General features: G+C 54.6%; 7 protein-coding genes across 7 annotated transcripts; 4 read left to right on the top strand and 3 right to left on the bottom strand.

Annotated features, from left to right (window-relative positions):
- The first annotated feature begins 480 nt into the window (after positions 1-480).
- On the top strand, positions 481-1,713 carry C8Q71DRAFT_508026 (tryptophan RNA-binding attenuator protein-like domain-containing protein). The gene is made up of 3 exons (XM_047919029.1): positions 481-1,059; positions 1,137-1,317; positions 1,381-1,713. Exons 1-3 carry the CDS (start codon positions 781-783, stop codon positions 1,686-1,688), a joined length of 768 nt encoding a protein of 255 aa, XP_047781115.1. The 5' UTR covers positions 481-780; the 3' UTR covers positions 1,689-1,713.
- Positions 1,714-2,171: 458 nt separating this feature from the next.
- On the bottom strand, positions 2,172-3,466 carry C8Q71DRAFT_749083 (uncharacterized protein). The gene is made up of 3 exons (XM_047923185.1): positions 3,016-3,466; positions 2,480-2,938; positions 2,172-2,419 (listed from the first exon to the last, which is right to left on the bottom strand). Exons 1-2 carry the CDS (start codon positions 3,331-3,333, stop codon positions 2,627-2,629), a joined length of 630 nt encoding a protein of 209 aa, XP_047781114.1. The 5' UTR covers positions 3,334-3,466; the 3' UTR covers positions 2,172-2,419; positions 2,480-2,626.
- A 1,481-nt stretch (positions 3,467-4,947) lies between these two features.
- On the top strand, positions 4,948-6,597 carry C8Q71DRAFT_855978 (voltage-gated potassium channel beta-2 subunit; the record flags this gene model as incomplete). The annotated part of the gene is made up of 11 exons (XM_047927243.1): positions 4,948-5,044; positions 5,100-5,226; positions 5,282-5,395; positions 5,450-5,535; positions 5,588-5,640; positions 5,695-5,749; positions 5,802-5,856; positions 5,912-5,947; positions 6,012-6,229; positions 6,294-6,487; positions 6,550-6,597. The coding sequence occupies 11 exons, from the start codon at positions 4,948-4,950 to the stop codon at positions 6,595-6,597; spliced, it is 1,083 nt and encodes a 360-aa protein (XP_047781113.1).
- Positions 6,598-7,116: 519 nt separating this feature from the next.
- C8Q71DRAFT_722305 (uncharacterized protein) lies at positions 7,117-8,772 on the bottom strand (the record flags this gene model as incomplete). The annotated part of the gene is made up of 5 exons (XM_047921518.1): positions 7,117-7,173; positions 7,230-7,766; positions 7,880-8,014; positions 8,328-8,459; positions 8,533-8,772. 5 exons carry the CDS (start codon positions 8,770-8,772, stop codon positions 7,117-7,119), a joined length of 1,101 nt encoding a protein of 366 aa, XP_047781112.1.
- Positions 8,773-10,586: 1,814 nt separating this feature from the next.
- On the bottom strand, positions 10,587-12,237 carry C8Q71DRAFT_749073 (uncharacterized protein). The gene is made up of 7 exons (XM_047923184.1): positions 12,188-12,237; positions 11,714-12,142; positions 11,489-11,653; positions 11,247-11,438; positions 11,030-11,196; positions 10,894-10,969; positions 10,587-10,721 (listed from the first exon to the last, which is right to left on the bottom strand). Exons 2-6 carry the CDS (start codon positions 11,999-12,001, stop codon positions 10,897-10,899), a joined length of 885 nt encoding a protein of 294 aa, XP_047781111.1. The 5' UTR covers positions 12,002-12,142; positions 12,188-12,237; the 3' UTR covers positions 10,587-10,721; positions 10,894-10,896.
- A 2,590-nt stretch (positions 12,238-14,827) lies between these two features.
- Positions 14,828-17,650, top strand: C8Q71DRAFT_703890 (uncharacterized protein; the record flags this gene model as incomplete). Its single annotated transcript, XM_047920348.1, has 4 exons — positions 14,828-15,124; positions 15,177-15,467; positions 15,517-17,221; positions 17,289-17,650. 4 exons carry the CDS (start codon positions 14,828-14,830, stop codon positions 17,648-17,650), a joined length of 2,655 nt encoding a protein of 884 aa, XP_047781110.1.
- Positions 17,651-19,635: 1,985 nt separating this feature from the next.
- On the top strand, positions 19,636-21,364 carry C8Q71DRAFT_846941 (uncharacterized protein; the record flags this gene model as incomplete). Its single annotated transcript, XM_047926649.1, has 5 exons — positions 19,636-19,955; positions 20,023-20,107; positions 20,298-20,310; positions 20,502-20,772; positions 21,054-21,364. The coding sequence occupies 5 exons, from the start codon at positions 19,636-19,638 to the stop codon at positions 21,229-21,231; spliced, it is 867 nt and encodes a 288-aa protein (XP_047781109.1). The 3' UTR covers positions 21,232-21,364.
- Between the last annotated feature and the right edge of the window lie 3 nt (positions 21,365-21,367).

Genomic DNA, 21,367 nt, shown 5'->3' with positions numbered 1-21,367 from the left:
TCTTCAGGTTCGTTCTCTGTGTCTATATCCGCATATACGAGTCGAGAGTCGACTGTGCCACTGTGACTACGACCGCGCGTGGCTATGGTGCCGCAGTCGTCAGGCTCTGCCACTGGCTCTGGCAGGCTTCTGCAATCAATCTGCCACACGAGCTCAATGCATGCCTAGTCTCCGTTGCTGACCAAAAAGAGTTACTCTCGTTTATGCATGCCCTCTTTCAGGCTATAACCTCTCGTCATGCTTCTCAATGAGCCTATCAAGATCGGAAGTTGCATCCTGCAATGAACGATGAGCTCAAGTGGCAGTGGTGGCCTCGACTCGGATTTGCTTTCTGAAGATCTGAACTGTACATCTGGGATGTTCCTTCAAACTTGCTTCGCGGATGGCGTCCTTCAGGTCACCAGATGACGTTGGCGCCCTCTAACCAGTCTGCCATTGACTGATCTACTAGATCACTTCAGCCGGTCGCTTATGCAATTGACACTTGCGCGCACATTCTTCTCTTCGCGGTGCTATACCATTACATGGAGCGCCGGCGTATGATCAAGAATTATCCTCGGACATGAAGAAGACCGTGCGAGCGCATGAGTACCAAATGAGTACTTATAGGGATAGGGGAACGAGTGGCACAGCTTCGAGCTTCGAGCACAGGTCGTTGACAACCGGACGCTTGGCACGTACCCGTCTTCTCCAGATATATATACTTGAAGATTCCGAGCCCAACTCACAACTTATATCTTACCAGCTTTTACAAGAATCCTCTCCTCCACGAACATCAACATGGCTGAAAAGCTCGGCGGCAGCAGCTATAGCTACTCCTTACCAACGTCCCAGCAAGTGCAGGCGAACCCCCACCTCGGCAGCGCCAAGATCGCGGGGGCCTTCGAGGGCGTGCAGTACAAGATCGACAACCGCGACAGCAACACGATGCTCTACATGCAGCTGCAGCCGAGATACGAGATGCTCACGAAGCCAGGTACGCTCGTCTCGATGGAGGCGGGTGTGCAGGTCAAGGGCAAGATGAACTTCACCTTCAAGAAGCTCTTCACCGGCGGAGAGGTGCGTCCACTGCCCGTCCACTGCCTTTCCGTACTATGCCTTGTGAGGTGCTGACGGAACGGCACTGGTCATTTCAGATGACCTTCGCGCACTTCTACGGACCCGGAGAGGTTGTGGTCGCACCCGTGACATGGGGCGACGTCGCGCAGATATCCATGGACGGTAGCACGCCATGGCGCTACGGGAAGCATGCGTTCCTCGCGTGTACGCCTGGCATACAGATGACTACAAAGGCGCAAAGCTTTGGTAAAATGCTCTGTACGCCCCCGCCCCCCGCATCCGCGCACACGGACTGACCAAGTTGGCGCGCCACCTCCGCAGTCTCCGGCAATGGCCTATTCGTGGGTGAGGCGCATGGCACCGGGATTCTCTTCGTGCACGGCATGGGCGCCGTGATCGCACGCGAGCTGCAGCCGGGCGAGCAGTGGATCGTGAACAACGACCACCTCGTCGCGTGGAACTGCAAGTATAGCATGGAGAGGATTCAGGCGGGCGGCGTCGTCTCGATGCTCCAGACCGATGAGGGCGTGGTCTGCAGGTGCACCGGTCCGGGTACGGTGTACATCCAGTCGAGGAGCCCGCAGCACCTGATAGGCTGGATCAACAACAATTTGGCGACAGGCGGGTGATCCTGAAAGGTCGAGGGCGTTGGGGGACGTTGAGTTTGGCTGTGAGGCCATCAGCTACTCGTGCAGCGACGGGGTGTTAGTCGGTTCGTGATTGCGTTCGGTAGTATGCATTGTATCCCAATTGTCATGTAGCAGTCATTCCCCAGAGGCATCGTAGTATGCTCTCGGCGCTCCATACTTTGACTACATACACTGATCCCCTCGCGGTTCCTCCTCGTCCCTTCAGCTAGAGTCCCAATCACATACTTAGTACCTGGGCAGTTTGCTGGAATGTATTGCGGTGTGCGGATACATCCTATAGTCATGATATGCCAATGTTGAGATGACCGGAATGCAAAGACTGGCTGCAGCGCACTTACCAGCGCATGGCCATACGGCGAACTCGGTGACGCTTGGACAGCCATGTGCCATTCGATGAATCTACACCGTCTCACGTCGCGTCATTCTTGTCCAATAGCGTATGCGTGAAGATGGGCGAACTATGCAGTACGTCCCGAGGATCTGTTGAGTCGGAGATCCGATTGAGCTGTTGACGTATACATGCATTTGGCAGCCCTATCGACGACGAAGCCAGTATGCGAGTAAGCTTAAGCGACAGCCAACGCTGTCTCGAAGAGCTATCCAATCATACTGGGGACGTGGCAATGACGGTGCACACATTCAGCTCACCGACTCACACAGATGCACTGCGCACCATATAATCAGCCCGAGGGGTTTGATGTTGCCCGGCACTGCACGAATCATTCTGACATCATTAGGACGTTCACAACACAGAAATCTGCCAGACCGACCACCTCACGTCACTGGTGCGCATGCGAGTCGAGATTGATTCGACATGGTCAAGATGTCTCGGTCACATTGCATAGCACGAACCACTCTTACATTACGATACTCATAGTCACTGCCCGGAGAATTGCCACACCTACCACCGCCTCACCTCACGCAAGCAGCCTCGGGACCTCCTTCGCGGCAACCTCCCTCGCCGCCCGGAGCGCATCCCAGCCCGCCTCGTCGAGCTGCGCCTTGTCCGCGCCGTACCGGAGCAGCAGCTCGACGCCCTCGACGTCGTCGTTCATCGCCGCCATGTGCAGCGCAGTCTGCCCGCCGGTGGGGTAGGTGCAGTTGACGTCCACACCACGGTCGCGCAGGAGCTCCTCGGCCTCAGCGTAGTCGCACTGGGCCATCAGGCCGAGGAAGGCCTGCTCGAGGCGCCAGGACTCGGGCTGGGACTCTTCGAAGATCTCTTCGTCCTGCGTTGCGCACACCGCAGTACATGAGCCATTAGCCATTCACACGGGGAGGAGGTCGCGCATGCGGACGGACGTACGATGATGTCGCCGAGGTCGACCCCGCCCTGCACGCCGCCCTCGTTCGTGACGCCGACGATCATCCTTCCGCGCGCGTCCAGCGCGTGCCCCCTACACAGCGGGCACTTCGCCCGGTCTCCGCCGGACTTGACGTAGTCCGTGATGCACGACCAGTGGAAGTGGTGGTTGTTCGGGCGGCCGTTGTTGCAGTAGAGCTCGACGTCGTCGATCATGTAGGAGGAGCCCTCTTCGTCCCGCGGGGCGACGTGCAGCGACTCGAAGCAGATCGCGCAGTCCTCCGGAGAGTATGCGGGTGGCGCTGGTGTAGGCAGGGGCATGCTGTAACGGGAAGGACGTGCAGGCCTTTGGTGAGAGACAGGGCCCAGGAGGACGAGAAAAAATAGAAGAACGCTACGCCACCGACGCGTCGTGTGCCGTCGTGGCGGAGCTCGAAACGTCGACTACCTTCGGACTGTGCTTGAGTGTTATCAGAGGCCGATGTGCAAGCTCAAGTGTACGTCAACGACAACACTGCTGGGTATGCTGCTCGACACAGACGAGTCCGAGTCCGAGAACCTCAGTGTGTTGTTAGATTTGCCCTAACGAAGACGTCGCCAGACGAAAGCATCTTGACGCGATCACGTGTCGGTACTATACGCCTGTCGCACGCGTAGGTCATTAGTTTCTGGATTGTCATTGATCTGCGGAATGTTCTGCATCGCATAGCCAAATTGGGATCAATGCTAGAGCATCATTTAAGCACTCAAACGAGAACTCACATCAGACAGTAGCACCGTGGAAGCACCGTAGAAGGAGTGCTTTGTGCAGAACCTATTCACCGGCATCACCTGTAATACGAAGTTATGAACTCAGCGCAATGGGGCCGCATGTTATCCGACGGCCTCGTACGCCGACGAACGGTGACGGATCGCACTTGACATAATCTCTATGCCCTTCGTTCAGGCTCTCACCGAACTGTGTATAGTGCCGCTCGGTGGCAATATTGCCAATTCAGTGCTGGGGGAGAACTTGATTTTCATACCACGAACTCACTTGCCTTCGCCATCCGGAAAGAACTGAGCAACAACTCGTACCTTTCCAGATGTCATTCTCGAAATTGAACGGGGTTACTGGTACTCCTTGACATTCAATATTCAGCAACGACAACAGGACCACTGTGCTCCGACCACAGCGGCTTACCGGCCTGAGATCAAAGTGATCAGCGATCTGCAGATCTAGATGTCTACACGCGCGTGTAGACATCATGAGCGCCTGAGGTTGTGTATGTATTGAACGGCCGTAGAGAAGCGTAGAGATCACACGAAGACTGCACCGCTCTTGGGACGGCGGATCCAAACTTACTTATGCAGCAGAGGCCCATCTCAAGAACACATTGCCGCCCTATCGAGCTATCTAGAACACGGGGGTTTTGGCCACGGTTGCGTACTACTGCACCTGGCTTCCGCAGAACCTTCCATCTCGAATGGAGAAGGGGTAAGCGCAAGGGTAAACGTATGTACGTACTCGTGCAGAGTCGGACAGACACGTACTATGTGCTGACTGGAATGCTACAGGGGAACGGCGACCGCGGGTGCCGTGCAAACACAACGCGCTCGTGCTACCCAGAGTGGGCAGTCTGGGGTGGCATGGGGACGATGCGAAGTCGAACGGAGGGCGTCGGCGCATGCGTCATGTCGCCCACCTGGGTGGCCGAGTGCATGGCGCGAGTGACGTGTGTGTTTGCGACCCCCGCCGTCCCGCCACGCCTGTCAGCATCCATGCTGACACACTCGTTCGACCCCCGTGTGGGGCCCCCTCTGGCCCTGTTCAATATATACCCGGGTATTCGCGTCCAGTATTTATTGATTATGAGGCTGGTCGTCCCACGCCTGACCACCACTTTCCGCTCAACCTCGTCCCCACTACCTCGCCGCATTTCGCACCACAGAAAAATGTCCACCGCACAGATCGAGTACGACGCCAAGGGCATGCCTTTCCGGAGGCTCGGTCCCAGTGGCCTGCGTGTCCCTGTCTTCTCTTTCGGAGGATGTGCGTAACACGCTCCCAGCTTCCGCGAGTCTGCGCTGACGTGTGCGCATCGCAGGGCTCACAATCGGCGGCACCGTCAAGGGCGATCCCGTCAAGGACATCATGAAGACGGCCTTCGAGCATGGCATCAACATGTTCGACACCGCAGAGATCTACTCGAACGGCGAGTCTGAGCGCGAAATGTCAGTCCCGAACAACCGCCTTGCAACTCTCTCCTGACAGCAACCGCTGATGTAGGGGCCGCGTCATTCGGGAGCTCGGTTGGCGACGGACGGACCTGATCATCTCCACCAAGGTCTTCTTCGGGACCAAGAAGAACGCGCCAAACGACACTGGTTTGTCGCGGAAACAGTGAGCACATATATCCATCTCTCGCGTCTGCTCGGGTCTCAACAATGCATATAGCATCATCGAGGGCACCAAGGCTTCCCTCGAGCGTCTCGGCATGGACTACGTCGACATTATCTTGGCGCACCGCCCAGATAGCAGTGGTATGTCTCCGGTAATAGGCAAGTCAAGTGCTATGCTGAATCATCGATGCAGTGCCCATGGAAGAGACTGTGCGAGCCTTCAACCACGTCATTGACCAGGGCTGGGTGCGTTGGACGTCTCGTGAGGCTTTGGATCCGGTCCTAACTTCGCATCTTCAGGCGTATTACTGGGGCACTTCGGAGTGGTCGGCGCAACAGCTCGAGGAGGCATGGCGTACGTCGCTTATTATTGCGATGGTTGTACCAGAAATTGACACACGACCCAGACGTCGCTGACAAGCTCGGTCTGGTTGGTCCCATCGCCGAGCAATGCCAGCACCAGTACGTCGTCTACCCTCCCACTTATCCATCCCCGAATCTCACCATGCACTCATAGCATGTTCCACCGCGAACGCCCCGAGAAGGAATACGCGTAAGTCCACACTGTCCACCACAAACTCCCATCGCCTCAGCCTGACCCCCCAACTCGCACGTAGACCCATCTACGCGAAGTACCAGGTCGGGACGACCGTGTGGTCCGCGCTCGCGGGCGGGCTGCTCACGGGCAAGTACAACGACGGCATCCCCGAGGGCTCGCGCTACGCGAACCAGGACACGAACGTCTTCTACCGCGAGATCCTGCAGACGATAGATGAGGGCGAGGGCAAGCGCAAGCTCAACAAGGTCAAGGAGCTCTCCGAGTTCGCCGAGAAGGGTGAGTGTATGCGCGCTGGGCCGGACGCTTGAGTCGGGGTCGCTGACATGCGTGTGCCGCGTAGAACTGGGCTGCACGGTGACGCACCTCGCGCTCGCGTGGGTCGCGGTGAACCCGAACACGAGCACGGTCATCCTCGGCGCGTCCAAGCCGGAGCAGATCGTCGATAACTTGAAGGCGATTGAGGTCATCCCGAAGCTCACGCCCGAGGTCCTCGAAAAGATTGACAAGATCCTCGACAACAAGCCGGAGCCTGAGGTGCGTACTGTCATGTTCACTGCTTATAATGACGAATGGCTGACGAAAGGGTGGCTTCTTAGTCTTCGTGGGGACGCCCGTCTCTGGACAGCTTCGGGAGGAAGTACTGAGTATTGCAGCATTGCCGTTAGATGAAGGGAGCGCAAAGTAGAACGGAGACTGTATGTAATCTGGTGTATCAAATCTCGATGGAACGCTTGAAGTCAGCGAACATCAAGTTGTGAATTCTCGGGTACCTTTTCGCATTGATTCTGTCATTCCAACTTTGGCGTACTTACCGCTGAAGCGAGGAAAAGGACGCGGTCAGGTGACCGCGTCGCTGCGCGTTCTGTGTTGCTTGGAGTCCACTCACGATGAGGCTTCTACGCATCTCCACGCACCGATTGAGTTTGGTGTTGTGTTCTGCTCGATCGGTGCGGACTCTCTGATTCGGACCGAATGTAGCTACATACACAGGTTACACCGTCGTGGCAATCTAGTGTACACGCCCTTACCCTACTGACGGACTGACTGCGCTGCACATGTCAGCAGTGAAAGGCGACGTGAAGGCAGTCGGGCTGTTGCTCTGGTATGGCGCGCACAAGGCGCGTAGCGATTCGTATGATACAACAAGTGATTCGTGTTACGCTCTATGCAATCTGACCCAGACACTCCTTGATCGCCCACATCGAATCGACCTTCTCCAGCTATCAATGAAACCATGAGCATGGAAGGGGTGTAAACGTGCGAAAAAAGTGCTCACCAACTTAGCAAACCCGTCCTCGCGCACGACCTTTGCTACCAGATCTTCGAGCTCACCACGGGAAAGATTGTAGATGGACCGAGTCTCTTCCAGGGCAGAGAGAATGTCTAAGGATGCTGATGCTGGAGGGTCCACGGTGGATGCGTTGCGAACTTGATGATCCGTCGTACTAGATAGGGCCACAGCAATCTCCTGAGCGAAAGTAGAAGTCGAGGGTCCCGCATGAGTAGGCACCGCCTGGAGGGTTTGAGCACGCATGGCCAAGTCTCCGTGGACAGGCGCAGGGTCGAGCATCGCATCGGTACTAGATCCCTGATGTAGTTGAGATGAAGCGATCGATGGCGTGGTACCGCCAGACCTTGGCCGGTTCAGAGGCTCCCTGTCCGAGCGAGACTGAGGCAGATCAGAGTAGGGCTCTCCAGAGTAGTCTGCTGCCCTAGTAGAAGATATTGCGCCAGCAGATGATGGTCGGGAGTAACGGAAATCATCGCAGGGTTGGGAGCGCTGAGACGGTGCGGGAGGCCCACCAAGCTGAGACTGTGTGTAGACGGAAGCAGGAGGCGGTGGAGCAATTTGTGAGGTCGACTCCGCGATAGCAACGTCACGATAATCCAGGGCCGGTTGAGTGTATTGTGGTGGGTGAGACTGACTCGGCATGTATGCATGCTGTAGTCGATCCGTGAGAGCAGGGAGTTTATCGCCTGCGCAAGAGATTTCCGACGAGGGTCCAAGAACATTCGAATGTATTTCGGCGTCTGAAAGCGGCCCAGGTGTGCGGTGGTATGCTGTTTGAGACATAGTAGGGCGTCTGCGCGTTGGTGTCTTGGGCGGTACTGAGCACCCTGCAGCAGCCTGTGTATGATCGGACGGAGCAGACGCGGAGATTGCCCCAAAAGCCGCCGGCATCGTCGTCGTCCTAGCTATTTGGGTGCTACGTCCAGCTGGGCCAGAGTTGGCTCTGCAGGGGCAGATGAGCTTGATGGAATCAATGAAGGCAGCTGCGTGGTCAGTTGTCTGGAAAGTCACTTGAAATCTTCTGAATGTCTTGGGAAGCCTCTCAGGTCAAAGGGCACACGTTGTGACCGAGTATATGCGTACCGGTGTGGACCCTGAGGGCACGGTGCGAGGGTGCATGTAGCGGACGCCCACAACAGTGTCTCGATAGACGGCTTTCAGGGGAAGACCGTGCACCGGCGGTGTCAAGGAGAGCACATGCATGTCCAGATCCTCCTGCATGAGAAACAATACATTTCAGACTTGCCTGAAGGAAAGTCATACAGAAGACTGAAGTGAGACGACGCACAAATACGACCTCGCGTTGGTCGACATCCATTGAGTCGTTGCTGGCGCCGAGAGCCCAAACTACGCGGGTCCTCAGAGACTCGAGCTGACCGTCGCTCATCTTCTTCGCATCTACGACAAGGCTCAGGATCGGATTCGTGAAATGTTGCCATTCTTGCTCGGCTTCAGAGCGGTCATTCGTGTTTGAACGCGAGTACTTGACTAGATTGTAGGTCGTCGTCGACGTTGTCGAGCGTGACATGACGGATCGCCCCGTGGTAGGATGAGAGTAGGTGACCACTGACTAGTACTGACTACTGAGCGCGAGTCACTGGCACTGGGGACGTGCGCCGGATACCGACGGTCGTTGATCACCTGATCGCGTCATCTCCATCTTGTTCAACTTCAACAGTTCAAGTTGTTGCGCACAGTGCACACGACGTCACATAGGCCAGACGCCGACATCGACGACTCAAAACATTGAATGCAGGTTTGTCTACTGCAGCTGCCCTGAAGGCCCAAGGCTAGCTGAGCGCTGAGGCCTGAGGTCTGAGGTCTGAGTTCCGAAGCCCTCAGCACAGCTCATTTTGTTCTAATTCTGATTATCGAGCTCAGCCATGTGAACAACCGCGTTGGACCCGGAATCCATCACTGTCAGAGTCAGTCTTGGGCCTGTCGTACTGGTTGACGGTAAGACGAAAGTCGTCGTGAAGAGTTGTGTGAGTGCTGAATCTTTCCAGAGATGCTACAGGGTCGTCGCCGGCCGGGGATAAGTACTCGTATCCGAGTCCTCTTTTCCCTCCTCGGCCGAGTCCCCTTGCGCTCCTGGCGCTCTTTACCCAACGGCAGTGCGTCTGCGCGAGGTAAATCGGTTCCATTTCTCTCGTGTTGCATACTGCAATCCTTAGTACTTCACAGTTTCCCGATTTTATCGCCGACGACCACGCAGTTTGACCCTGGTCTGACCGCCTTGATTCAACCCATGGGGAAGCTGTTGAGAAACTCATAAAAGCCACGAGAGCCATCGAACTCTGCACGGCTGGTCCGCTCCCTCTGCTATCATCCACTGGCATTGCGGCTTGATATTTCATTTTTCTATCAAGACTGACGACTGCTATTTGACGATGTTCGCTCTTTTGTACTCCTTGCTTCCCTGGACCATGATGCTCGCCTCATTGGCTGCGCCCATTGCTTATCCCGAGAGCTCAATAACAGTATGTGCATCTGATTTGCATCGTTTGTTGTTCAACGCTCATTACTCACCATCCACACGAAATTGCTCACGAAAGTATTGGCATCATGCACGCCTCCCGTGCGAGCATCGGACTACGTGGAATGAAACACATACCACAGCCTGAGAGCGGTCCCCGAAGTACGCTGTTCCCTTCAAGTACACATGTGTCGTTCGATCTCGGATTTAACAGACGTGTGTGTCGTTAGTCCTGAGTAAGGTCGCCAAAGGTCCCACTGTCAAGCTGCTGGAGGTTGAGGAAGGCCTCGAGTTATTCTGGGCGCTGGCAGACCATTTCGGGCCGGAAGGCACGTAGTCGACGGACCCGAAACATGGTTGTCTCCAGCAGCATACGCCAAAAAAGGTCTGAAGAGTTCAGAGTTGACAGGACTGAAGACTGTGAGTTTCCGTTTTCCTTACGCCTTTATATTTCCGGAGCTGATCACGGTGCAATCGAACCATCCGATCGTAGCAACGCCAGGTATTTGTACACTGGTCTGAAATGGATCCGCAATCAGCAGAAGAGACAATATGGGCTATCATTCGTCCGGCGAAGGGCAAGCATCTTAAAGAGACTACATCAGGAAAAATACCTCCGATGAATGAGCAAGAACGTCGTGTTATTCCATGATATTGTTAGTAAGAATGATCATCCGTTCTGTTCTCGTACAACCAACAATTATCCAGCCCCACTGGGTTCAACTATGAATACTCAATAATACCAGTAATTATGAGGCATTTGCTCGGCATACCTTTGTATTAACCAGCATGTTCTACAGTATACCGTGAACATTCACATCAATACAGCATCTTACTTTCGTTCACACGGAGTCACGGACTACTGAGGAGAACATTACGTGCATTGCACTGCATTCAAACGGTAGTACTAGTAGAGGCCGATCCAGTGTCCAAGATCATTACGAAAGCAATAGCTGATAAGCGGAGAGAACGATAGCAACGAGATGAGCGAACAATACCAACTGATAGCAACGCAACGAAGGAACGTTAGAAACTGATAGCAACGCGACGGAGGAACAATAGCAACCGATAGTAACAAGCTGAGAGAACGATAGTGATGAGTCGAGGAGACGATTGCGAGTGATTACGAGTGGCTACGAGTAAAGATACCTGAACGGCGAGACTAGTACTGACATTCTACTCATCTGGGATACCAGCCCAATCGATGGCTTCACCATTGTTCGCGCCCGGATGCATTGCATGCCCCGTTCTAGACAGAGATATCAGCTTGACTCGATCACGAGTGGTATGTCAAAAGCAAACGACGCACGTCGCAGCCACAAAGAGGCTGTGCATCACACGGTGGTATCGCTTGGGCCGTGCTCGCTGGAAGTCGGTGAGACGCACCAGGTGCGCGCGATAGGCAGATGAACTTGTGGCGTTGAAGTCGGTCGGTTTGATGAGGTTGAGATTGTGATCAGAAATCACCGACTCGACCTGAGGGATAGAATGAAGATGAGAAGAAACCGCGTGACGTATAGACGTACCGCTGTCATTGCCAAAGACAACATCTCCGCCGGGATCTCGAGCTCGGCGGAAGGAGCATCTTCCAACGAGGATTTGAATTCATTGCTGTTCTGCAATCCCACATGGTGATATTGCTGCTGTGTGAAGAAGGCGGCGCGCAGTGCCTCCTGGATAGCGGTGTTCTCGTATGGTGCTCGGCGATCAAAGCCGTTCTACACGAAAAATGTCAAAATCAAATTGAACCATGCACGCGCCATCTTACCGTCGCAGACCACGGGTAGATATAATTCATATCTTGCAAGAGGCTCCCGCTGCTAGGAGACGGCGAGCTGACACGAGTGACCCGGCCAAGGTCGTAAGCATAGGTGACTGGAGGCGTGACTGCTCGCTTGACTGCTGATCGAAAGAGGCTCAGACGATGAGCGACCTACGACAAAAGGCATCAAGGCATCAATACACGACAGGATAGGAAAAAGACGGTACTGACGTAGTTGGTAAGCGGCTTGGTGTAGTCATCATGCGATCCGCGTTCAAGACGATCTGCAATATCGTAGTCGTCATCATACCCTAGCATTTCAGCTGCTCGGATGAGAGCCGTCAACGCGACTGCGTCCAGCCCGGCTTTTTCCATCACCGTATGCTTGGAGGTCACGAAATTGAGGTCAGGAGCGTTGCCGATCGAGTAAGAAGAGCCGAACACCATGATACAGTCGCCGATTGCGTAGGAGTGATGGATGACCTGCTGGATCACTGAGCTTTGGGGTTTGATATCCATCGTCACGCTTTGGTGCCTACGAATCACTTTGATTCGTGTTCGCGGAAGCCAAGGGATAGTGTCTTGGTCGCTGTGATTCACCGCGCGCCCTGCCGGGGCATGGGACTTGCCCCTTGTGGTCGACGGTTGGATGGAAGGAGCCTGCACATTGTTAATATACGACAAGACATACGAATTTGAGCGTACCTCCTGCGCCAGCTTGGCCCGTTGCTTCTCCGTCAGCTGCACGATTATGGCAATTAGAGAACGCTCATAGGACCATTGCAGAATCAAGCGCACCTGTCGCGGAGCCTTAGCGGCGGCATGAACGATCTTCACGTCATCCAGTTCATCTTCACTCTCCACAGAAGATCGACCCCTACGTGCAACAGCATAGACACTTGCCTGGTCTGCGTCGACATGTTCTTGATCATCGTCCTCCTGCTCAGACTGCAGATCGACCATGTCGTCGTCGTAGTCCGTGGCTGGCGGTCCGGTATGATTCGAGCTTGCTATGCTCGACGAGCGAGATGTCCTCGATCGACGGCTAGGAGGTTGTATGAAGTTGCTGCGCTCGTGGCTTGTTTCATCAACCGCGGCCGAGTCAGATCCTGTTACAAGTGTTAATCAATATGAATCAGTGCAGTATGAACTAGCGTGCCCACCCGGTGCGTAGAAGGTAACACGCTATGATGTCCGAGTAAGTGGTAGCTGCAGTGAACCATGCCCTAGTTCGTACCTCAGCTTCGAAGTCCGTGCACGCTTCACGGCCTTCATATTCGTCCCCGTCAATCTCGGCATCCTCACTCACTCGGGACTCGTCTTCTCCATCATCGTCAAAGAGATTCTCCGCTGACTTCGTTTGGGTATGAGTTGCCTCAGGCTGAGGTGCGCGTTTTTGCAACCTTGGCGGCGGCGGCGGCAGCTGAAGGTCGTCTGAATCGGAATCGCTATTCATCTCGGGGGCCGCATAGGCTCTGCCTGCTGATGATGAGGGGATCAAGAGTATATCCACGCATTATTGAGCGTGAGCACGGCAGGCACTGGCAGGCGTACCTTTGTTGGACTTGGGAGCTTGCGAACCGGAGGAACTGCTAACCTTGGGCTTCTTTGGACGATGCTCCATGTTGCTGGTAGTCTTGCCGGTATTGGTGTTCATCGCCTTCGTCGCCGCTGAGTCTGCCCTCCTCCGCTTCCCTTGGATTACTTGCGCGCGTTCACCGTGATTGGCGTGGGTATCTCCTGCTGAATACGGAAGTTGAACGTGACCGTAAACCCGGTGTGGTCGCCAGGAGGTAGCCTACCGTTTACAGACGTCGCAGTACCACTGGAAGTCGACACGACGGTACGAGGCTTCTTGATCATACCAGCCCATGCTGTGCACGAGCCATACTTACTGACATTGACAACAGTGGGTCACAACAGATGCACACCTTTAGGAGCGGCCTGAGATGCTGCCCGTACCGGTCGACCTGCTGTAAAGAGTAGTAAGGTGAGCGTTGAATGTGGAATAGTCTCGGATACTTACACGATGTATTCACAGCTTGTTCCGAGTCATCTTCGCCCCGAGAATTGGTTGTGACACCTTGCAACATCCTCATCTTCCGTTGACCAATTTGGCGCTGACCATTGGATGACATTTCATCCATGTTGCGCACAGATATCGACTGCGACATGGCACGCCAACAAGACTCGGACGGCCTGGGAGGATAATGGTGTCAGAGCAGACACAGAGACATTTGATGTGAGTCACAGTACTAGAATAGGCGGCCGGGGAAGTATATACTCACCTAGTATGGCCCACGCTCCGACCGGCGAGACTTCAGCTTCACAATCCAATCCCACTTTGGCCAGAGCTAAGGGGAGGGGAGTATGGTGATGGTGCTTAGGCTGAGTAACGACGTACGATCCGTTCTTCGATAAGTGATTGACTGACAACTGATAGCTAAACGAAAGGGAGCAACCAGAACGCAGGATGAGGAACGTCGACTCAAGAGGTTTGCTGGCAGAGGCGTGTGATGCAGTGCACGCGTGCTCGGCAAGTGCAGTGGCTGCGTGACCAAGGCGCGTAATTCCTACCCCATTCTCACCTGAACATCGATCTAAGGCAATCGTCTCCACGGTGCAGCTCGCTGATTTCCACTCTCCCCTCCTTTGCACGTCACTCTCTGTGCCTACTGGTAAGTAATGGTCTAGCTATGCACACCGAAAGGAATCTTGATCACTGACACGTCCCATCTTCAGTCTTTTCTTGTACATAGTACTGCCTCTATCACAATGAAATACACCTGCAACGGCTGCACAGCTTCGTTCGACCAACATGGCTATTTCCTTCAACACTTACGAAAAAGTCGATTACTTGCCTGTCAGGCAGCTCTTCGAGAGCACGAAGAGTCGATGCGGCGGCCTACCCGTATGGCTGCTCATCGGCGGGCCTCACGCTCACACTCTCGAGGCCGTTCCCACTCTGCAGACGCTGAAGCCGACACAGCCGCTTCCGCCGAAGATGTTGACGTGGAGGACCCGGCTGCAGGAGATGTTGAGGTGGACGATGACCCGGTACCGTTCGAGGGTGATTTCTTCGGTGAGGCAGATGCGTATGGTGCCGACGACCTTCCGTTTGGCGCTGAACGCATGGATATGGACCCCGACTCCTATGAGCCTGCCGAGGAGTCGAGCGACGATGAAGGGTCTGACGATGAGGCGGTTGGCCGTGATATCGCTCAGCCCATCCCTGAACAGGAACGAGATGGCCGCCGCCTTGATCCGTTGCCTGCAGGCCCAATTTCCGAGCCGAATGACCAGCCAATTGCCGACGATGTCCACGATGAGGCTTCCAACCAGAACATGGCACCTGGACAGCAACTGAAGGGTGGTCCCCCCGGTGGGATAACGTCGGCACAACACGAGCAAGTCCGTGACGCACCTGTACACGTTGTCCCCTTTGGAGGGGATGCAGGAGCGCCTACACGGCCAGGTCAAGGGCCGTGCTCTGCCTACACGTCCTACGCTCATGAGGTCGATCCTGACGCGAAGAATCCATACGCACCCTTTGCGTCGCGCATAGACTGGGAGATCGCTCGATGGGCGAAGCTTCGTGGGTCGGGATCGACCGCGTTCACAGATCTGCTCGCAATTCCGGAGGTATGTCAATTCATTCAGTGTTCATAGTGCTATCACTCACTACGATGTTCAGGTCCGCGATCTACTGAAGTTGTCGTTCAAAAATAGCGAGGAGCTGAACAAGATTATTGATGAGAAGCTGCCAAACCGACGTCCAGAGTTCCGCTGTTTCGAAGCATGCGTGGGCGGCGAACGCTTCGAGATGTTCTGCCGCGATATTCTTGAATGTATCCTTGCGCTTTGGGGTGATCCTGAGCATGCGGCAATCCTCTGTATCACGCCGGAGCGCCATTATGCTGATGCTGACCAAACGTTACGGCTCTATCACGATCTCCACACGGGGAAATGGTGGTGGGCTACCCAGGTACGTCATATCTTCTATCACTTCAATACAATGCTAAGCTATCATGTAGACGCGGCTCGAAGCAGAGAAACCGGGTGCAACCATCATCCCCATCATCATCTCGTCCGACAAGACCCAACTGACTCAATTCCGGAACAAGACCGCATACCCGGTCTACCTGACCATTGGCAACCTGCCGAAGGAGATACGTCGCAAGCCCTCGCACCGCGGGCAGATACTCCTTGCGTACCTGCCAACGAGCCGCCTCGAACACATCACGAACAAGGCCGCTCGTAGGCGAACACTTGCAAACATCTTTCACGCGTGCATGTCGATGGTCGTCGAGCCTCTGCGAAAGGCTGGTATTGACGGCATCTCTATGACGAGTGGTGACGGCATAGAGCGCCGATGCCATCCCATCCTGGCCGTCTACGTCGGGGACTACCCCGAACAGGTTCTCGTAACAGGAACCTACACCGGCGACTGCCCGATCTGCCAGTGCCCTCATGACGCGCTCGGGTCTTACCCATGTACTGCAGGATATCGCGACATCGAGGCTACGTATGACGCATTCAGCAAATTCGGGACTGCCGACTACAATAAAGCGTGCGACGCTGCGGGTATCAAGCCGATCCAGCATCCATTCTGGGAACACTTACCCTACGTCAATATCTATCGTGCCATCACTCCTGATTTGCTTCACCAGCTCTATCAGGGGATCATTAAGCACGTTCTTGTCTGGATTACGAGCATAGTAGGAAAGGACGAGGTCGACGCTCGGGTTCGGCGGCTGCCGCCGAACCATAGCATCCGGATTTTCCACAAAGGGATCACCGGTCTCTCGCGTGTCACCGGTACCGAGCACAGGCAAATGGCGAAATTTCTACTTGCACTTCTTGTCGACGTGCGGATACCTGGTGGCGAGCCGGCTCGAACCGATCTCGTCGCCGCGACAAAGGCACTCCTTGACTTCATCTACATGGCTCAGTACTCGGTTCATTCAGAAACTACCCTCCTAGCACTCGAGGAATCCCTGGCCACCTTCCACTCGAAGAAGGACATCTTCGTCCGCCTCGGTGCACGTGATCATTTCGATTTCCCCAAGCTGCACGCAATGGTTCACTACGTCCGTGCGATCAGACTCTATGGTACCACAGATAACTACAACACTGAGTCTACGGAGCGCCTGCATATCGACTTTGCGAAGGAGGCCTACCGTGCCACGAATCATAAAGACGAATTCCCGCAGATGACCAAGTGGCTTGAACGGCGCGAGAAGGTACTACAACACGCTAACTATGTCGAGTGGCGTCTTCTACAAGCACAGCGCGAACATCAAGACGTTATCGCCGCACGAAAGGAGATTCGTTGGCGACCGCCGGATATGGCGTGTCCGCTTTATCACGTCATGGCGAAGTATCCTAGCCGTAAAGCGGTTCCTGTTGCGGACATCGTGTCACCGCAAGGCTATGGTGCGACATTCTTCACGGCAGCTTTTGCTCGGTTTGTGGTTGAGCTGAACAACCCCGGCCTGACACGGAACGAAGTCGAAGCGAGAGCCGTACAGATGCGAATTCCATTCACAGCTCTTCCGGTCTTCCACAAAATCAAATTCCGTAACGTCGAGCAGCACGGGAAGGAGACACTCGATTCTATTCATGCACGACCGCGACAGGTCGGACGTAACACCGAGGTACTTATCCCTGCACGGTTTGACACAGCCCTTGTATGTGTGTCTGGCGAGAGTGAGCCTGCAATGGCCCGGGAACAACATGGTCTTTCTGGTACGTGTTGCCGGTTGTTCATCTGATATGTGATTGGACTGATTATGGTCACATGTAGGTATGCGAGTGGGCCGCATTCGAGTGGTCTTCTCAATCCCAGACAGAGTAATGCCTTTTCTTTTCCCTCCGGCAATGCCACGTCGTAACGTGCCGCGTCATCTCGTCTACGTCGAGTGGCTTTCCAAATTTGCAGACGCCCCGGACCGACAATATCAAATGTACAAGATCAGATCGCTACAAGGACCTAATCAGCTAGGTTCAATCGTACCACTGTCGTTGATACAGCGTAGTGTTTATCTCAACCCGAAGTGGGGAGGTCCAGTTCCAGTACATTGGACCAGCGAGAACGTCCTGGACGAGTGTACCGTGTTTTACTTGAATCATTACCAAAGCCCACATAGCTTCTACAATTTGTATTAATATTACTCTTTCCGCACAAGAATTGATGCCAATTGTGAATTCAAAACCTGACGCGATCATTGGTGCGAACGGCCACTACATTACTTGGTACTCAGAGACGATTAGGGTTATACATGAGACTCCGCGCTAATACAGAGAATGTTGCGAATGGCTGCCAGAATGGGCACGAACTGTAAGTATTCGCAGTAATAACGTGCATCTTGTGGATGTTGCACTGTTGGTGCCAATTCTGAGGGGGGGATTTTCCTGATGTAAGGCATTCCAAGACGCCCTCAAAAAGAGTCAGGAAGCCTGCGAAGTGGTCGTTGACGATGCTGCCGAGTGCATGTATGACCTGTGGAAAAGGACCTTTGACGCAGAGATCCCGAAGGCGATGCACGAAGAAACCATCCCAGAGTACGTGTTATACGGCGAAATTGTGGAGCAGCAGTGTCAAATCTTTCGTTGGGACCTGTCTAAGTCAGTGCCACCGGTGTCTCCGTTTTACAATGTGATGGGTGTGCTACAACCAGCTGCTGCATTCAACCATCTCATTTCCCTGAAGGGAAATCTGCATGAAAGCCAGCAGCCTCGCAATGTGTTTCTTGACAGGAAGCTGGCAAAGGACTTTGCGTCGACGAAAGGCGGAGACTCAACTTATAAGGCGGAGACGAGGAGACTCACGCACTCTACTCATCCATCTTGATTGACTATCTATTGTACTTTTCTCAACTCCACATTGACTCCACACACCCCTCTGCGCACGCTACCTCGCGCACCCTCACTCGGACCAAAATTCACTCAAATCAGCCCATGTTACTCGTCGCCGCCCATAGAATCGCCCGGCTTGTTTTCGCATCGCGCAGCCCTGCTTCATGATAGACGATATCGTCCGAGCATCCTGTACATGTGCTGCACGGCAGCACACTGGTCGAGCATAGGGCATACTAGTAGCCTTACAGCGGACGCGACTCTGATCAACTGAGACGGAAATCAGAGACTCGAAAAGAAGGGAGCGATTCGTTGAGGATTGGCAGACGTACATGCGCGAGCACGTCGCGAAAGGACAACGGTCAGAACGTTCAACCAATACCATCTGCTCGAACAGACTGCACTCAATGAGCCACTTCAGTTAACATACTAGTTATAGTTATAATTGACTATTTAGCCAAACATAACTAGTCATCCAATGACTATAAGTCAGACTAGTAACCTTATAGTATACTAGATACAGTAAACTAGATACCACGACTAGGCACTATTCAGGCGTAAAGGGCGTTCCTATACATAAATATACTGTTGTTGTAGTCCAGGACTCATACATGAGTGCTGTGACTGCAGATGGCCAGCGGCAGCAAGCCTTGATGCATAACTCATACATCTGTCTGATGTATAGATTGTCCCGCGGTGTATGACTCATGCATCGCACCGCAGACGTCTGATGTATAAACCCTCCCGCGATGTATGGCTCATACATCGCCCCGGACGCCTCATGTATAAATTGTCCCGCGACTCATCCATCGCGTCTCAGCGTCCGATGTATCACCCGTCCCGCAATGTATAGCTCATACATTGCCCCGGACACCTCATGTATGAACTATCCCGCGACTCATACATCGCGTCTCGAAGTCCGATGTATCATCCGTCCCGCGACTCATACATCCCGCGATGTATCATGTATAAACCCTCCCTCTCGACTCATACATCGCGTATCGGCGTCCGATGTATCACCCGTCCCGCGATGTATAGCTCATACATCGCGTCTCGACGTCCGATGTACCACCCGTCCGACCCGCGACTCATACATCCCGCGATGTATAAACCCTCCCTATAACTTGAAGTATAAGTCTCTCGCGAGTACGCATAAGCGAGCCGGACGGGAAAGGCCGGTATGTTGAGCGCTCCGGATACTTACATAAGTCAGACAGCACACTTCCGGGTAGCGTTGGCGCCTAGCTTTGCTGGCTGCGCTTTCCTCCACCACCACCACCCTGCCACCGTTCTCCATGCTCGGCGAGCGCAGGGTCGACCTCCTTACGACGGGACACCCTCGTCCAAGCCCAGGGTCGACCTCCTTACGACGGGACACCCTCGTCCAAGCCCAGGGTCGACCTCCTTACGACGGGACACCCTCGTCCAAGCCCAGGGTCGACCTCCTTACGACGGGACACCCTCGTCCAAGCCCAGGGTCGACCTCCTTACGACGGGACACCCTCGTCCAAGCCCAGGGTCGACCTCCTTACGACTGGACACCCTCGTCCCAGCCCAGGGTCGACCTTGCGACGTCGACTTCCCTACGACGGGACACCCTCGACCCATGGCTTTGGTACGTTGATCACCATTTCTACGTCGCTGATTGCTCATTCTGATGATGCCCACCCTCCTGTCTGTAGGCCATCCTCAATCGGGGCTTTTGAGAGGGACGGATGCTCTGAGTGCGACGCGAGTCCTCGAGGTGGTCCTCGAGGGCTGTCCTTGGTGAGTGATTCGTTCCTTTGCTATTGAACATATGACTGAGGCTGCTTGTCGCTCGGATAGAGTCTATCGGCGTCCACGTGTACCTGTCGACCATTCCCAACGCTGCACGTCAACAATGCCTCAAGCTTTGCTCGATTTGCTCGGCAAGGCATGAAGTGCAGGTTCATGACTCAACATTCAAAGCCTGCAGTCTGGTGTACAAGGTATGTGTCCTGCTGTATGAAGCCTGCAGCTCGATGTATGAGGCCTGTGGGTCGACGTTCGAGGCCTGTGCAGCGCCATGTATGGGGCGTCCGGCCCTGCGCGGCGCGATGTATCAGGCCGCCGGCGCGACGTTGTAGGCCTGCGCTGCACGATGTATGAGGTATCGAGGCGCGATGTATGAGGCGTTGAGGCGCGATGTATGAGGCGTCGAGCACGATGTATGAGGCGTCGAGCGCGATGTATGAGGCGTCGAGCACGATGTATGAGGCGTCGAGCACGATGTATGAGGCGTCGAGCACGATGTATGAGGCGTCGAGCACGATGTATGAGGCCCGCGGCGTGATGTGGCGCGTTGCACGAGGCCGGGCCACGATGTTCCGCGGCTCAATGTATGGAGTCTGTGGCGCGACGTTCAAGGCTTGCGCGGCGCGATGTATGAGGCCTATGCCGCGATGTGTGAGGTCCGTGGCGTGATGTGGTGCGCTGCATGAGGCCGGGACACGATGTCCCGCGCCTCCATGTATGAAGCCTGTGGCACGATGTATGAGTCGGCTGGCGTGATGTATGGGACGGTTGGCGCAACGTTCAAGGCTTGCGCGGCGCGATGTATGAGGCCCGCGGCGTGATGCAGCGCGCTGCATGAGGCGGGGACACGATATCCCGTGGCTCGGTGTATGAAGCCTGCGGCACAATGTATGAGGCTCGGGAGCCGGTGCTTGAGGTCCGTGACACGATGTATAAGGCCCCAGGGCTCGATGTCTAAGGCCTACGTCAATGATGTATGGGTCCTGCCTGCGATGTATGACGCCTCTGACGCGATGTGTAAGAGTCTGCCGCGATGTATAAGGGTCCGTGGCTCGGTGCTGGAAGCCCCAGAGGTGATGTATGAAGCCCGCAGCATGGGATATGGCATCCATTGATGCGATGTGCAAGGCCCACGTCACGATGTCAGAGGGCTGCAACACTTTGTATATAGCCTGAAGCTTGATGTACGAAACCTCCATTGTATACTAGTCCATTAGCTATCATTACAATGCAATGTGATACAAAGTCCAG

This window comes from Rhodofomes roseus (genome assembly GCF_022264815.1).
Source record: "Rhodofomes roseus strain CIRM-BRFM 1785 chromosome Unknown C8Q71scaffold_6, whole genome shotgun sequence".
Lineage (NCBI taxonomy): Eukaryota > Fungi > Basidiomycota > Agaricomycetes > Polyporales > Fomitopsidaceae > Rhodofomes > Rhodofomes roseus.
Note: the sequence above shows the minus strand (reverse complement) of the source record. Positions and strands in the feature narration are given on the sequence as shown.

What these genes read in the sequence shown, in the direction of transcription:
- C8Q71DRAFT_508026 (XM_047919029.1), top strand. Translation starts at nt 781, where the DNA reads ATGGCTGAAAAGCTCGGCGGCAGCAGCTATAGCTACTCCTTACCAACG. An exon ending in AGCTCTTCACCGGCGGAGAG is followed by an intron (nt 1,060 to 1,136) that starts GTGCGTCCACTG and finishes TGGTCATTTCAG; the next exon opens with ATGACCTTCGCGCACTTCTA. An exon ending in AAGCTTTGGTAAAATGCTCT is followed by an intron (nt 1,318 to 1,380) that starts GTACGCCCCCGC and finishes CCACCTCCGCAG; the next exon opens with TCTCCGGCAATGGCCTATTC.
- C8Q71DRAFT_749083 (XM_047923185.1), bottom strand. Translation starts at nt 3,333, where the DNA reads ATGCCCCTGCCTACACCAGCGCCACCCGCATACTCTCCGGAGGACTGC. An exon ending in TCGACCTCGGCGACATCATC is followed by an intron (nt 2,939 to 3,015) that starts GTACGTCCGTCC and finishes TGCGCAACGCAG; the next exon opens with GACGAAGAGATCTTCGAAGA.
- C8Q71DRAFT_749073 (XM_047923184.1), bottom strand. Translation starts at nt 12,001, where the DNA reads ATGGATATCAAACCCCAAAGCTCAGTGATCCAGCAGGTCATCCATCAC. An exon ending in TGTCTTTGGCAATGACAGCG is followed by an intron (nt 11,197 to 11,246) that starts GTACGTCTATAC and finishes TCTATCCCTCAG; the next exon opens with GTCGAGTCGGTGATTTCTGA. An exon ending in AGCCTCTTTGTGGCTGCGAC is followed by an intron (nt 10,970 to 11,029) that starts GTGCGTCGTTTG and finishes ATCTCTGTCTAG; the next exon opens with AACGGGGCATGCAATGCATC.